Source organism: Mastomys coucha, unplaced genomic scaffold, assembly GCF_008632895.1.
Source record: "Mastomys coucha isolate ucsf_1 unplaced genomic scaffold, UCSF_Mcou_1 pScaffold13, whole genome shotgun sequence".
In the NCBI taxonomy this organism is placed as follows: Eukaryota; Metazoa; Chordata; class Mammalia; order Rodentia; family Muridae; genus Mastomys; species Mastomys coucha.
Genome location: NW_022196895.1, coordinates 20351859 through 20368324, shown reverse-complemented (window position 1 = coordinate 20368324; position 16466 = coordinate 20351859). Strand labels below are relative to the sequence as shown.

At 46.6% G+C, this 16466-nt stretch overlaps 1 protein-coding gene and 1 non-coding gene across 2 annotated transcripts; one reads left to right on the top strand and one right to left on the bottom strand.

Annotated features, from left to right (window-relative positions):
• Positions 1 to 122: 122 nt before the first annotated feature.
• On the top strand, positions 123 to 15552 carry Ino80c (INO80 complex subunit C). The gene is made up of 5 exons (XM_031365134.1): positions 123 to 387; positions 6169 to 6279; positions 7467 to 7578; positions 8484 to 8551; positions 13638 to 15552. Exons 1-5 carry the CDS (start codon positions 235 to 237, stop codon positions 13767 to 13769), a joined length of 576 nt encoding a protein of 191 aa, XP_031220994.1. The 5' UTR covers positions 123 to 234; the 3' UTR covers positions 13770 to 15552.
• On the bottom strand, positions 10918 to 11024 carry LOC116087954. The gene has a single exon (XR_004117717.1). It is a non-coding gene; the product is annotated as a U6 spliceosomal RNA (small nuclear RNA).
• Positions 15553 to 16466: the final 914 nt, after the last annotated feature.

Below are 16466 nucleotides of genomic sequence, written 5' to 3'. Positions count from 1 at the left end.
GTGCCCCAGGCCAAGGTTCACAACCCCAGCGGCAGTCACCGGCCGGACGCCTTCCGACCCGGAAGGAACACTTCCGAGCCCCGCCTCCCATGAGCCGCCGGGGAGGACTCTTGTCAAGCTCCTGGAGGCTGGCGGAGTCTCAGAGCATCAACACGGAAGTAACATCTAGCCGGAAGTTCGAGGGCTCGCCTTGGGAGGGGTGGGGGCGGGGGCCGCAGGCCGACCGCGGGCAGAATGGCGGCTCAAATTCCAATCGTGGCTGCCACTTCTAGCCCCGCCGTAGCTAGGAACAGCAAGAAGAGGCCGGCTAGCCCTTCTCACAACAGCAGCGGAGGGGGTTACGGTGCGAGTAAGAAGAAAAAGCTATCCGCCTCCGGCTTTGCTCAGGTAGCGTCCGCGCCGGCCGGGAACAAGAGCGCATGCGCAGGCCCGAGAGGCGCCGAGAACGCTTGCGCAGGGAGGGGCGAGGCTGAGGCGCGTGCGCAGTGCTAGTCTAAGAGGATCGGGGTGGGGTTCGGTACTCTCTCAGGAACTTCCTAAATTGTGCTGGAAATGAGTATATTTGAGTCATAGGTTGAACCTGTGGTTTTGGTTAAAAGGTCACTCGCGTCATATAGTAATGTGGGAGGTTATAATCGGTTTAGCAGGACCTCCCAGTTCCGTCAGGGCTAGTTTTCTGTATCTTTCTGCATGATGTTTGCGGGTCACCCGTCGCGCATCTCGCAGACACCCGGTGGGAGTCTGAGGGATCATCCCAGTGTACAGCATAGAGGAGGACAAAGATGGTTGACACCAGTGGTTGCCTTCATTCTCCTTACAGGTGTTAAATCTGGAGGATAAGAGGTTGATGTACTACGCCCTTAATCCCAGTACTTGGAAGGTTAACTCTGCAAGTTCGAGACCAGCCTGCTCTACTGAGCGAGCTGCAGGACACCAAGGTTACAAAGAGAAACCTTGTCTCGATAAACAAACAGAAGGGTTGAGGTCAATGACAAAAGTGCTGGCAGAGACCAGCAGTGTCTTGGTTAGGTTCTTGGCACTTTCTAAGGATGGTTATGCTTAAGGATGGTCAGCTTGTGCGATGCATTTGCCCAGGGATACTTGGTAGTTGGCACCCCACCCCGTTTTAGCATATTATTGAGTTACTACGCTTACTTGCAGTGAAACACACAAACCATGGATAGTCTCCAGATAAGAGAGGTCCAGAAATTTCCTGCTTATCTTGTCCCCATGCCTCAGCCTTGCAGTTCTGTCATGCTCTACGCTCCCTGCCAGAGGTAACTAACTATTCATCCAATATCTCTTACCTCAGTTAGCTTTGTTTTAGAATGTTTTTGTTTTTGTTTAGTTTTATTTTTTGTTTGGCTTTTTCGAGACAGGTTTTCTCTGTGTAGCCCTGGCTATCCTGGAACTCACTCTGTAGACCAAGGCTGACCTCAAACTCAGAAATACGACTGCTTCTACCTCCCAAGTGCTGGGATTAAAAGTGTGCGCCACCCCTGCCCGGCTTTTGTTTTAAAATGTAATATAAACGGAATCATACAGAACATATTCTTGTCTCCAGTTAATAATTAAAGTGAATACTGATGTAATTGTTTGCCTCTTTTAAAACAGGTTCTTGTTCCTTTGAGACAAGAAAAATGTAAGGCAGGCTGGTCTTGAACTCATAATCCTGGCTTAGACTTCCTAGTATTGGATTAGTGGAATAGACTACCATGCCTAATTTCTTCTGTATATACACCTTTGGGGGGTGGTTTGTGTTTGGTTTCTGACCTGGAGACAAAGGACTGAGGTGCATGTTTTACATATGAAAGCAGACCTGGCCTCCATGTTCTCCCACCATCCCTCAGTTCTTACCTGGCATACCCTATCCCCAGTGGTGAACTTCCCAGCACAAGGGGCTTCTCCTTCCCCCGGAGGGTCTCCCCTATATAATCCAGATGTTTTGGTCACTCTCTTTTTCTCTTTATGCACGTGTTCCTTTTCTCTTTCTCCTCTACCCTAACCCCTTTCTCCAAGGAGAATCCTCTGGCCTCAATCCTTGGGGCCAGAGAACTTGCCCACAAACAAGCAGCCTTTAATCTAATCTGGTTTAAATTGGCTCATTTCACCAGCGGCGGCGGCGGAGAAATAACCTATCAGTTTGAAATAGGGTCTCTTTTTAGCCCTGGCTGTCCTGGAACTTGCTCTGTAGACCAGGCTAGCTTTGAACTCCCAGAGATCCACCTGTCTCTGCCTCCCAGTGCTGAGATTAAAGACATGTTTTATCATGCCGTGTTCTTTGTGGGCTATGTTTTGTTTTGTTTGAGACAGGACTTCCTTGCTATGTAGACATTGCTGGCCTGGAAATCACAGACTAGCCCAGACTGGTTTTGTGGCAGCCTTCCTGCCTCAGCCTCTGAATTCCTGGTATTACAAGTATGTACTACCATACCTGACTTAACTTCTTTCTTTCTCTACCCCACCCGATTTTTGAGACAGAGTCTTGCTATATAGTCCAGGCTGGGCTTCTGAATCCAGATTGCTATTAGAAGTTACTGTAGTTGAGTCTCAAGTGCTAACAGAAACCACTGTCCTCTTTATTTTAAAAACACCAGAGCCGGGCGGTGGTGGTGCACACCTTTAATCCCAGCACCTGGGAGGCAGAGGCAGGTGGATTTCTGAGATCGAGCCCAGCGTGGTCTACAGAATGAGTTCCAGGACAGCTAGGGCTATACACGGAGAAACCTTGTCTCGAAAAAACCAAAAGAAAAAGGAAAAAAAAAAAGAAAAAAGAAAAAGAAAAACACCACAGAGAGAAGACAAGGTTGTCCTGACGTCTGAGTCCTACTCATGAGGGCTGCTGTTGGCAAAGCTATTTGTTTGGATTCTACAGTTCAGCAGAAGTGGGTGGGGCCCCTAGGCCTTGCTGACTCCAGTGTGTGACAGCAAAGTCTGTTTCTCTACTCTGGGACACACCGTCTCCTTTAGTAATGGGAAGAAGGCATGGCCTTTAGCTCTAAGCAGGGCTTCTTCATCTCTCTACGGGGCCTTTCATGTCTCAGGACTGGCTATTGCATCTCATGAAGTCTCGCAGTGTTCCTGGTCCTTTCACATATGGAAACAGTAGATCATCTTATATCCTGTTTTATTGCAGCAGAGCATCCCAGGCTTGACTTTCCCTCTGACTAAAGGCCTTCCTGTCATCCTGACACCAGAGTCTCACAGAGACTGTGAAGGAAAGGAACAGGGCGGTGTAACACGGGAATGGGGTTGTGGCAGAAAGGCAAGCTGAAACCAGTGTGACCTCTCTGGGGTTTGTCTGGCTAGAGGTGGCATAGACGCCTGCACCGATGGAGAAACATAGCTTTTCTGTGATACGATGAGTGCTCCACCATCAGGCCAATATCCCCTTCTCCACTCTTCCATAGGCTGCTGCAGGAGCAGCAAGCTTCTGGCCACCCTTAAGCCCCATTACTGCCAGCAGAAGCACTTGCTTTGGTGGGGTGGCTTCTCCCGGCTAGACCGTATGACTGTCAGGTCCACAGTGACTTGGTGCAGCACATGCTTCCGACAGGGTCTCCCAGGGAGTGTCCTCCTGCCCACACCTCAGGGACTTGCGTTGCCCCTGGAGGATGGAGCGCAGAGTTGGCCACACACTGTCCACAGTCGGAGGCCTGGTTTCTTTTCCTTTTAGCATCTCTTTGCTTCCCTGGCAGTTCATCTTGTTTGTCCCAGATGACCTCTTTCCTCCTAGCACTGGCTGGTCTCTTGAGAGTCTCTAGTTGCTTCTAATTAGCAGCTTCTTTTCTTCTTTTGCCCTGGATCACAGCCTCTTAAAACAGAGATTTCAGGGCCAGTGAGATGGCATAGTGAGTGGAGGTGGTAATTCGGCAATACGTGTGCAGCTGGCGCACATCCACAAATACATAAAAAAGAAGTGCAAGCTAGATTTCAGTGTGAGTTTCTTAAGGCTGAAGGTTTTTCATAGTCCTGGGAAGACTGGAGTGACTGAGAAGGAGAGCAGTCGACACTGCAGAGTGGTGTGAGCAAAGCAGAGGAGTCCAGGCCCAGGCAGACCCTGGGAAGTCTGGGAAGGAGCTTCGGGAGAGACCTTCTAAGAACTGTTGTGACAGTGAATGGCCCTGTCCTCCCTTTTCTGTTCCTGTGATAGATCCCACAGAGAGGGCACACGCATACCCCACCATACTACACATACACATACCATACACATATACCACACACATAAACACACCACATACACACATACATACATACACACACCATACATACACACACATGCACACACCATACATGTACAACAAACACACACACATCACACACACATACCCACACACACCATACACACACATACCCACACACACCATACACACACAAACACACACACACACACTCACACATCCCTTATCAAGTTAAAGATGTACTTTTTCAGGAACACAGTTACTTCACTCCTGGGTACATACCCAACAGAAGTTTGCTTTCTTTCTCTGGTGGGGCAGGGTGGGAAGGTTGTTCTGTTTGAGACAGAACCTCTCTAGACAGCTTACTTATCAGACATGTTATGTAGACCAGGCTGGCCTCAAACTCACAGAGATTTGCCTGCCTTTGTCTCCCAAGCACTGAGATTAAAAGGATGCATCACTATGCCTGCACTAGTTTGATTTCTGTCTCTGTGATCAACACCAAAAGTGTTGACAAAAGTAACACAGGGTAAGAAAGGATTCATTTCAGCTTTCACTTTCAGGTCACAGTCTGTCACTGAGAGAAGTCAAATCAGGGGCTTAATGTTGAAACGGTGGAGGATGGCTGCTTCCCAGCTCACTTTCCCACTGGCTTGCTTGGCTAGCTTTCTCATATAGCTCAGGCCTGCCTGCATAGGTTCGGTGCTGTAGAACCCACAGGAGACTAGTCTCCTAGTCAGTCAGTCATCAAGACAGCTCCCTGTGGACAAGGTCACTGGCCACTCTGATCAAGACAATTCTTCATTGTCATTTTCTCATTTCCAGGTGACATGTATCAAGTTGACAATAAAAACTAGCCAACAGCTTTATTTATTTCCATTTGTATGGCTGAGTGTGTGTGTGTGAGCTCTACTTATAATTGAAAATAAACAAGTGTTCAGCAGAAAAATGGATAAATAGGTTTTAACACATCTATGTAGTGAATTCTAGTCTGTTGAGAAATAGGAAAATTGATAACTGCTAAGCTATGTCAGGGATGTCAAAGCTTCTTCCTGACCTAAAGAGGCGGGGTACAAGCCACATCATGATTTCACTTTTAAGTAGTTCTGGAAGAGATGAAATTGATGTAAAAGAATCAGAACACTGGTTGGCCTTGGAGCTGGAAGGGCTTGGGCAGGAAGGGACAAGAGAGTGTTCTGGAATGGTGAGAGTGCACTGTCTTGGAAGGGATTTGCTTATACCAGTGTCATTATCGAGAAACTCCTGAAATCCACACCTGGCATGCCTTTGGCTCTGTGAAGACAATGCCTCTCTTCCTAAAACGTTTGTTTTGGAACTGGTTTATAGTCAGACAACATTTCTTACTTCTGCTGCTTCTCTCTCAGGATTGTTAGCCTAAAGGTCTGTTTTAAAGCAGATCAGCTTCTTGACAGGGCCCTGCATTCCTGCTGCAGCTAGCTGACCCATGTCCCTCCAGCTCCCTCTTTCTTTCTCAGAATTTCCATTCCTGCAGTCCTCAGACCAGCTCCAGCCTGGGTTTTCTGTCCAAATTAGACCCATGAGGTCCAGACTCTTAAGGCTAGCCTTTGTATTTCAAGACATAGTTGACAAGATCCTCACGACATAAGGACTTTATATTGTGTGGTGTCACAAAATGGATTTCTGTTGAAAAGTTGTGTGCTATGTTGCTGTAGAGCCTGACCCTCCGTTTTCTATAAGGTGAGAATAGTTGCACCTCCTTAATAGCAGTTGTCAGAATGAAATGAGACAGCTGGAGGAGGACAGATGTCTGAGCTTGGCACTGAGAGGCCAGGACACGTGGCACCTGGAGTCCTGCTTGTGTATGCAGTGGCCTCTGTTCACACAGTTTGCCCTGGCCTCCAGGGCATTCTACCTGCTGGAGTCCTGTGCACTTGCATGTCTGTCTTCTGGAGAGCAGAAATGGGGAACCCACTTGACTTCAATTTTTTTTTTCCACTGTTTTAAGGGCATCAGCGTTGAAGCTATGAGTGAGAGTAAAATGGCGTCCTCGGAGTTAAGCTCAGGGTCTGTGGAGAAAGCTGCCAAGCCGTTGCCATTTAAGGATCCCAACTTTGTGGTAAGCACCTAAGGTGGTATAAAAATGCAGGGTACTGCACCCTGGCCTGTGATCTTGCTGGGCCTGAGGCGGCTCTGGAGTACCCTCTTCCTCAGTCCCATTTGCCACCTTCTCCTGTGGGCTGTTGAAGACAGGAGTTGGGGTGGAGGAGTAGGGGGGAGTGGGAGGGTGGCATTGGGGGAAGAGGGATATGGGACCGGACAGGAAAGGCCCTTTGTGATCGCCCAGTGTACCACGCTCTTTCAGAATCCCCCCAGAGGACAGAACTTTGAGGAGGCATCTTTTCCATGATTGTTTCCCTATGCGTTTTTACTGGCTTTAAATAATTTTAAAAAGAAGCTTGAAGTATACAACTAAAACAGGAGCGCTCCTCACTGACCCTTTATTTACATCCCTTTGGTTCATGAAGGTTATATTAAGTAACCAGTTACAAATTATAATTTTAAAGGTTTATTTATCTTTTTTTATTAATGAGTTTTGGCAATCCACTGTAGCCATGGTCTGCAAATATGTTAGTAGTCTTTTCCATCTCATGCTTTTAATCTTTATAGCACAGAAAGAAATTTCCAGAAGGCTTGCCACACCATGATTGAAGCTTCTTTGAGTTTTCCAGGACCACTGGTGATTATGAGGCTCAGTGACACACCCCCTGAGGGGGTTTAGAGATGTAGTCTCGAGATTAAATCCAACTGTGTGGTAAACTTATTTTAAAGGAATGAGGTCATAAGTGAATTCAACTAGATTGAACCCCATAAAGAAGTTTTCCCGTGTGCATGGTAAAAAATAGCCATTTACTCCTGTCCCTTCACCAGCAAGGGTGGGGGGTTTGAAGAGCCCCCAAACTAGGTGCTTTTTGTTTGCTTGCTTATTTTAGTTTTTTGGTTTGTTTTTGGTTTTTGAAAAAGGGTCTCCCATAGCCCAGGCTGGCCTCAAACTCATCCTGTAACTAAGGCTGGCCTCAAACTCCCGATTCTTCTGCTTCTACCTCCTGAGTGCTGGGATTATAGGAATACTTACCATGCACAGCTAAAAACTATGTTCTTTCAAACAAAGATTAAAGTGTAGGTGAGGTACAGGTAGTTACTGATGGACGGAGAGGTGCCTGACAGCCCTATCGGGCACAGCTTCACAGCTCTCCAGGCTGCTCTTCCACTGACTTGTCTCTTCTAACTCCTCTCTAATTCAAGCACTCAGGCCACGGAGGCGCAGTAGCTGGCAAGAAGAATAGAACCTGGAAGAACCTCAAACAGATCCTCGCTGCTGAAAGGGCGTTGCCATGGCAACTCAACGATCCTAACTGTGAGCTGTCTAGAGCCTTCCATGTGTTTGTAATGCAGACAGGGACTTCCTTACAACAAGCCTACGCTATTTGCTCGTGTTTGTGCTATTTCAGCCTGAGAACCGTACAGTGGCACCCATCCAGGGATATTCTGCATGTATTCCCTTTCCACTGAGTCGGTGTGGAGTCTGTTTGTTTGTCATCGGTGTGTGATTTTTTTAGTATCGTTATTTAAAATTTCGGTCTGGAGAAATAGGTCCCACTGTAATAATGTCGATGTTTCTATTAAGCTTCTCATTTTAAAGTCTACTCTTTAAGTTTGTTTTCACAAACAACGTAGCCCACCTAATGGGAGCATTGAAACAGTCTCCAGCGCACAGGTACCAGCCACTCTCTCTCTGCCCACTCTAGGGTATCCTAGCCTGGGCAGAACCCATTCGATGGTCTGCTCAACTACATTGGAAACTTTAGGTTCCAAGACCTTTCCACCTCCTGCCCTGCTGTGCGTCTTTCATGGGGGTGACTCAGAGGGTGACAAGTTAGTCATCTGGGTGTGGACCGCTTGAGTCTGGGTGTGTGGATCCAGCTAGTGGCTGTGTGGCCTTTCATCACTGCCAGTCCCTCTTAGCTGGAGCCTGTGAAGTAGCCTGCGGGTAGATAAACCTGCCCCGTCCACTAGAGGAGCTGGTCTCAGCAGGGCAGGACCCTAGCCGAGGCCCACACTTAGTCTGTGATGTGCTGGGCTGGTTTTTGAGCCATCTCCCTTATTTCTCTGGTTAATCCCCAGAGGCTACGTAAAAGTATGTAATCACAAAGGAATAATAATCTTTCAGGACTGTTATCATATGTTAGCTTAGAATAAAGGAGGGGGAATAGGGATATTTGGAAAGTTATTTGGTGATCTTTTTCTTTTCGTTCTTTTTAGACTTTAGTATTGATGCTCCTCCGTCCTTTAAGCCAGCTAAGAAGTATTCTGATGTTTCAGGCCTTCTTGTGAGTATAATTACGTCTGTCTATATTAGCATTAACTATAAGATTTCACAGTTATATTAGCATTAACTATAAGATTTCACAGTTATGTCTCTCTAGACAGATGGCTCTGCCCAGAGTCGATGCTGTGACCTGAGTGTCTGTGTGGGTAGCCTGGAGGGGCCATTGCTCCAGGAAACAAGACACAGAATTTTCACGTTTCCCCCACCTCTGATAGTTAACTGTGTGTGACAACATAAATGAACCAGCCTTTCTGTTTTTACTCTTAAGGTTTTAAAATACTCATATTACACAATTGGTAGTAGTTAAAAAAAAAAATATTCTGAGCTAATGATATAATGGTAGAGCCTGCCTAACAGGCATGCCTAACGCTGTAGAATGAACCTTTAAATGAAAACAAGCACAAACTTATAAGTGTTTTCCAAAATGAAGCAGTGTGTATAACCAACAACCAACATATGTAAAAGAGCCCTCTGTCCATGTAGTACTGTGTAGATCTGGTCCTGTGCCCTCCCCTGCCTCCAGCTGTCCCTTCATGCCTCTGGAACAGAGCTGGAGGTGTGGGATCAAGGCAAAAGCTGATTCTCGGGCATGGAGAGCCTGCTTCCACTCTGGGTGCAGGACCTGTAGAGAAACTCCAGCTCAGCTCCATCCTTTTCCATCTCTAGTAAACTTAAAATGTGGCTTTTCCTGCTAATTGTAGAAACAACAAAGCATACTACGTCTAAAATTCACCTGTGTGTCATTTCCATGGTCTGCAGTTTAGGGAGGATAACTGACTTGCTGCTGTCTGTCACAAACTTGCCAAATTAATTGTATCTGTTATACTAGGAGAACCACTCAATCTCCTCTCTCAGCTCCCGGTCCGTTTCATTGTTCTGGAGTATGCTTCTGTCTGATATAGATACATGCTTGGGTCAAGGTGTTTGTTCTCTTAAACACTCATTTGCTATGAACTTGGCCTCTGTATGGTGCTGTTGAGCCCAAAGAGCTAGGCCTGGTGAATTAATGATGCTTCTTAAAAATGGGTCACATATGAGTCAGATCCCATAGGAATGGATCTGTTTCTGCAGGATTGGGCTGTCATGAAAGCGCCTCTTTTTTCTCTTCTTTCTGAACATACATGCCTTCCCTGTGCTTGGCCTGTTTTCTTCACACCATGTTGAAATGGAGCCAGGTGGGGCCTTCACCAGGATGCCAACATTGAGGGTTTACATGTGGAAGTGTGCTCATGTGTTGTGTGTGCCTGGCACCCTCTGAGGACATCCTGGAGGTGGGTGTCCCGCAGGTGCTCCTAAGCCTTGAGCCACCTCCAGCCCCATAAGCCTCATTTCTTTAAAAGCACCCAGGTATTTTTGAGTAGCACCCCAGAGTGAACTAGAACAGCGTTCCATCTTTCTTTCTGGGCAAGTTTACATGTCATATATGCCATGCAGTGGGTTTTTGTCAGTTTGCTTGTTTGTTTTCCTTAGTCTGTATTTTTGTATTTAGAGTAAGTTTCTTGTAGAGAGGGTCTGGCTTTGTACTCATCTGACTGTCTAACTACAGATGCTAGCTTCATGTGGTTCACATTTCCAGTGGCCATTAGTGTAGCTGAGTTTAATCTACCTCCCCTTAGCACTTTCCTCTGTCCCCTCTGTGTCCCTTGCTTTGGTCTTCTGTCAGTCTCATTGGATACTTTAAACACTTTGGAACGGTTTTAGCTTACAGTGAAACTGAGAGACTATTCTGGGGGACTTGTCACAGACTCCAGATTTAGCTCGTTCTGTAAATGACTATGGTGCATTTGTTCTGATTAGTGAACCAGGAAGGATGGCATTGTTTCTAGTTTCTTTCACTTTGCTTGCTTTGGGGTCATGCAGAGCCCAGTGATAAAGCTTTACCTTTCTGCATAGGGTGGTTTGATCCCTAGTACCACCAACGGGGGTGGGGAAGAGAGACAGAAGGGCAGGTTGGGAGTGGGAGTGGGTCCTTAGCTTTTGGCCAAGCCCAGTGTCCTATTCTGTCGAGGACACCATGTCAGATGTAATTGTCGTAACTCTTTAGACCAGCCCTGACTGTGACAGTTTCTCCAATTTTCCTTGGTGTTTGCCTTGTGTTGTTTGGAGATGGGTAGTCTTATTGTGCTTCTCTAGCTAGTCTTGAACTCCTGAGCTCACATGATTCCCCTGCCTCAGATTAAAAGTGCTGGGATTAAAGGCACAAGCCACCACAGCTGGCTGCTTTATAGGATGCTCTTTGATGGAGCTGTGTCACGTGATTTCCTTCTGAGGGTACCTAGCTCACTGGACATTTAGATTGTTATTTATGCCTCTGTTTTTATTAAAAAGCTGAATGGCCATCCTCATGGTCCTTTTTTTTTAAAAAAAAAAAATATGGAACGCTTCACGAATTTGCATGTCATCCTTGCACAGGGGCCATGCTAATCTTCTCTGTATCGTTCCAATTTTAGTATATGTGCTGCCGAAGCGAGCACCCTCATGGTCCTAATGCTCGTCTTACCATGGCCTGAGTTATATTCAGCACCACACTGCTTGTCTGGAGTATGAAGCTCTTGCTCTAATTCAGCTCTTTTTGGCACATTCTTGTGTTCTAAGTTGTCATGTTTACTTGTAAGATAACACAAAATAGACTATTATTAGTTCTTGCCTTAGTTTTTAGAGAAATAAAAATTTAAAGAATTTTTTGTTTATTCTACTTCTGGCTTTTCTTCCGTGGGTTGTGGCATATGTCCATCTGTCAATCTGACCCCACAGCTTTTAATAGAATGACTTCCTGAACTGCCTCTGTGAGTGCTGTGTTCATGGTCCCTGGTCTGCTGCCTCTAGTCCACTGCACGGTGTGCTTCACTCGCTTCAGTGGTTATCTGAGGCAGGAAAGCTGCTGTGGCCCGAGCTACTCTCTTGTCCTGAAATGGGAATCTTGCCCTTGCCATTTTGAGCAGTTGGATCTCATGGTTTATGAGCAGACATGGAAGCTATCCCCCTGGTGTGTGTCCACTTTCTCCTCAGCCATGGCAAACAGTTGGTTCAGTGGCTTTCACCTGTGAAGAAGCAGAGCATCGTTTTGAAAAATATTACTTCAAGCTGCATGTAAGATTTAAGGTTTCAGAACATCCGATGACCCTTACTACCAAACCACCAAGAGACAGTTCTTAAAAGAAGTGGGGAAGAGCTAGGCCACGGCAGAGGAAATAGAGATAAGTAGGGAGGGTTTCAGCCTCACTGGGAGCTGGAAAGGCCATCAGATGGAGGACTGAGGATGCTAGCTTGTATATATCATCCTGGCTGTAAATGAATTGTGTGTCCATACACTGGCTTGCAGGGAGAAAGGACATTGACACACCTTGAATGACAGCTTGACACTTTCTTCTTAAGGAAAACAAAGTAAGCTGGACAGTGGTGGCACACGCCTTTAATCCCAGCACTTGGGAGGCAGAGGCAGGAGGATTTCTAAGTTCGAGGCCAGCCTGGTCTACAGAGTGAGTTCCAGGACAGCCAGAGCTATACATAGAAACCCTGTCTCAAACCGCCCTCCACCTCCTCCCCCCAAAAAAGGATGTGCAAGGAACTTAGAAATGTTTCTGAGCGACTGTTAGCCAAGTTTTGGGGTCCCATGAAGGTTTGCTGCTGCAGTGTCTGCCTGTTGTTCTGTGAGTTCCCAGATCCACGTGTAACAACATGGATGACGTTCCAGGGTCCATTCCTGACTGGAAGATACCAAACAGTGTAGAGTATATGGTGGTGATACATAAAGACACACATGTACACACTCAATGGGTAATTTCCCTGCTTGGTTCGTTCAGTAAGGGTATAAATTTTAGAAGTCTGGAAGGGTTCCCACCTGACAGTGGCTTTCTCAGGGGAAACAAAATACTTTGAGGTAAAAGATGTTGGTAAAGGGTTCTTTCATCCTCTATGTAATGTTTTCATTTTATGTGTTAGATAACAGTATAGTTCATCTCCCTTGGGTACAGGAGGAAGGCATGGGGGTGCGTCACACCTGCGTGGAACCCTCCTTACAAAGCTCTGATGAATCTTGTGCCTCCAGAGGGTATGGGGAACTGTGAACTGTACCTGTCATCCTAAAGTTAGGGCAGTAGGGTAAAGCTGTTTGCTGAGTCCCTCTCTGCCAGGCAGCCTGTGTTTTCCTCCAGTCTCAAGGGACAGAATCCAGAGGAGGGTGGGACAGTCTTTGCTCATCTGGCTCAGGAATATTATTTGACACGCTCCTTTCTGTTTAGAGCACTGCATGTTGACTCCTGGGTCTGGTCTGTTCCAGCTCTTGTTGGTGACCATTTTGTCTGTGCCACAAGATCTCTGCATTCTAAATTGTTTATATGGCCGTTTTTTTTGGCAGTGAGGTGCGAAGTTGGGTGGCCAGCTCGGTGCAGTTTGGTGGTAGGAGTGAGGCTGTTTTGTATGGAGCCACACCCAAGGCTGGTTCATAGGTTCATATATGGAGCCAAATAATCCAAGCCAAATTCATGTGCCTTCATCCTGCTGAGAACCAGAGGGTGGCTTGCTCCTGCCTGGAAGCTAACCTAACCGCTGAGCAGCCGCAGCTCACCAAAACAGCCTTTTTACTGGTTTTCAAGTCAAGCCTTCCCCTGTATTGCTATCTTCAAAGGAAACATAATTCATAGGAAATAGTATCTGACAGGATTCCTCCCCACCCCCACTTCCCATCCCCCAACTCCTATCCCCTATTCCCCATCTCTTACATCTCTCTGCTCCTGTCCTTGAGACATAGTCCGCTTTGGGCTGAACATTTGGCAGTCAGTTATTCTCAGCACTCTAACTAGCCAGGAGTCTCTGCAGAAGTGAGAGTTAGAAGGCAGGGACGTGTCAGAACTAACAAGAAGTATCCCAGGGTCTGATGGAGCTGTTTCCTCTTCCTCCACACTGTCCCTCTGGTGTGTCTCTCAAGTCTGGAGAGATGACTGAGTCTTTGCTTAGTGTTCCTGGTGACAGTGAAACATAGTGAAGATGTATTTTACTTCAAGTAAAGTAGAAAAAGATTAAAGTTTGTACTTAAAATATCCTCACCAATAACCTCCTGTCCTTCCCTCTTCCTGTTTCTCACTCAGGCCAACTACACAGACCCTCAGAGCAAGCTGCGGTTCAGCACTGTTGAGGAATTCTCCTATATTCGCAGGCTGCCTTCGGATGTGGTCACGGGCTACCTGGCCTTGAGGAAGGCCACGAGCATTGTCCCCTGAGCCTCAGAAGTGGAGATGAAATGGGAATGGCCTCGAAAGCCAACCACACTTGTGACTTTGTTTCATAGAAACAAGCATTTCTGCTGTCAATCTGAAAATGTCAGCACTGGGCTTGGGAAAGAATGCCTGGCTTTACTGTGAGGATTTTTCGGTTTTTCTTCCCCTCCAAGTGCAAATTTCCTAGTTGAATTAAATCATACTTCAGTTGTTGCCTCAACTAAAAATTGTTTGATAAGAAAATGTAGTAAAATTATGCATTTAAATTAACTCAAGCAAGTCCCTGAATTTTGTTTGCAAGTTGTGATCTCTCACCCAACATTTTCAAAGAATGCGCATTGAACACACACAGGCCTGGATCGTTCTGGAGCCTAACTGGCATGCTGGCCTTTCTTGGATCAGAGCTTCTGTGTGTTCTCCACTGTACTGTTGAATGACTTTACCCATCATGGCCTGCCTGTGGGTGATTTATTTGTCTCTGCCGCATAGCAAATTGTGGCATTGGCTTCCGGGGGCCAAAAGAGAAATCCGGCTCTTAAAAGGAAAAATATTTAGCTATGCCGAAGAAAACAGATTGTGGAGGCTTAGCCTTTAAGGCCACTCGTTGCTTTTGCAGGGAAGCCAGGCTTTGTTCCCAGCGCTCACATGATGACCCACAGCTATCTCTAACGCCAGTTCCAGGGCATCCAGTACCCTCTTCTGACTTCACTGGACAAGTATGTACATACACACAGGCAAACTCTCATACATATAGAAATAATATAAATTTTTTTTTCTTAAGACCACACTGATATCAAGGCCGCTCTGACGTGAGTCCTTCTGATACCCGCTGCATGCCTTCCCTGTAAGAGAGGAGCCTCAAGGTGTACCTTAAAGTGACCAGAATGTCAGCAATACACCATGCAGAGCTGGGGTGAGGAAGGGCTTGGTGCCACTGTAGTTATTTTCCTTGCAGTGACCAAGTGCCCGACAAGAAGGAATACATGCCCAGTGCTGTGGGGAATCATGACAACAGGTGCGCGAGGCAGGGCAGCTGGTGACACTGCCTCCACGGCCATGACACAGAACAGGCAAGAAGTCAGGCTGGACTGTAACACCTCAAGCCCTGCTCCAGTGACCCACTTCCTCCAGAGAGACTCTACCACCCAACGACCTTCCAAAAGTGCCACCCACCCCGGGCACTAACTGCCCCAACATATTTTACACCATGTTTCCCCAGCTAGAGCATGCATTCGCCCAGACTTCAAGTTGTTGATGGCACTGTACAGAGGGCCAAAGTATTTTCCATCAGATAGCACTTTCCTGAACCCGCGCCTCTTGGAAAGAGATCACAGGACCCGAACTGTCATCAGATAGGACCAGGTGGCCTACAGGGACGTCACAATGATGGCTTCCCACGTGAAACAGTTGAGTCCGTTTCCAATAATGCTCTCATCTGAGAGAACGCATGAGACTTATTTGGATCCTGATTCAAGCAAAAAGCTTAAACTAATTTATGAGACAATTATAAACTTGATAGATTTTGATGTGTGAAGATATTTATGAATACTTTTACTCAATGCTGGTATACTGTTAAGGAAAGGGCTCATATTTTAGAGACAAAGGCTGAAACATTTATGGACAGAGTGATATGATTGTGAGATTTGTTTTAGGATGATGTGGGAGGGAGGAAATGAAGGGAAATAGTGTTGAAACAGTATTGGCCATGAGTCAGCTATTGTGTGCTAAGAAGTTCCTCACACTGGTCTACTCTGTTTGTGTTTGAATTTCCCCATAATAAACTGAACAAGGACATGTTTTGTTGGGGTGTTTTTTGTTTGCTGGTTTTTGTTTTTTAAGACAACTCTGGCTGTTCTGGAACTCGCTTTGTAGACCAGTCTGGCCTCAAACTCAGAGATCCTCCTGCCTCTGTCTCCCAAGGCATGCACCACCATGCCTGTGTGGTATTTTATTACTAGCAGTTGAATAGAGAAATTACACAGTTTTTGAAGCTTCTCAGAGAGTAGGTTAGGAAGAAGCACAGGGCAGTGACACTCCTCTAGATGCTCTGAGTTGGTGTCACCCTTGCTGAGCTGTCCTGGAGTCAGAGAACTCTGTTGGTCAACTTTCTGTTGCTGTGACGAAAACACATGGAAAAGTTAGCACCCTCATGATCCGGTCACCCCTCAAGTGAGCCACCACCTGGGGACCAATCATCCAGTTCATGAGCCTTTTGTGGGATGGGGATAGTAATCAGTCATATTCTTGACAGAAGCTGCACATGGAGCTTCTGGAATCTGTCGGCACAAATCCAGCTGTCTGTCTCTGAAGATCTTCCCAGACAGACTAGCAAGGAGGACAACAGCAACAGACAAACTGGTACGTTCTGAGCATCATTTCCAGAGTCTGGTGGTGTCTCGGAAGGCGCTTTTTCTTTAGAAAGACCAGAAACGCATCTTTATCTCTAGCTAGCAGTTTCCTCCTGTTTGTTTTCATGAGAGATAACAGTCACCAAGGCCTGGGCTGGCTTGCTGCAAATAGTCCTTGTAATATTCCACACTGCAAAGCCTCAGACCACAGTCACCAGCATTCACCCTGCAAACCCCAGGAGGAATTACATCTTTGAAGCACTAAGCACAGGCAAGCTCTTGGGGTGAGAGGAACTGCTGTCATGAATGTAAGCTGGCCTTACTAAGGAAGGACCTGGGCAGGGGAGGGGAC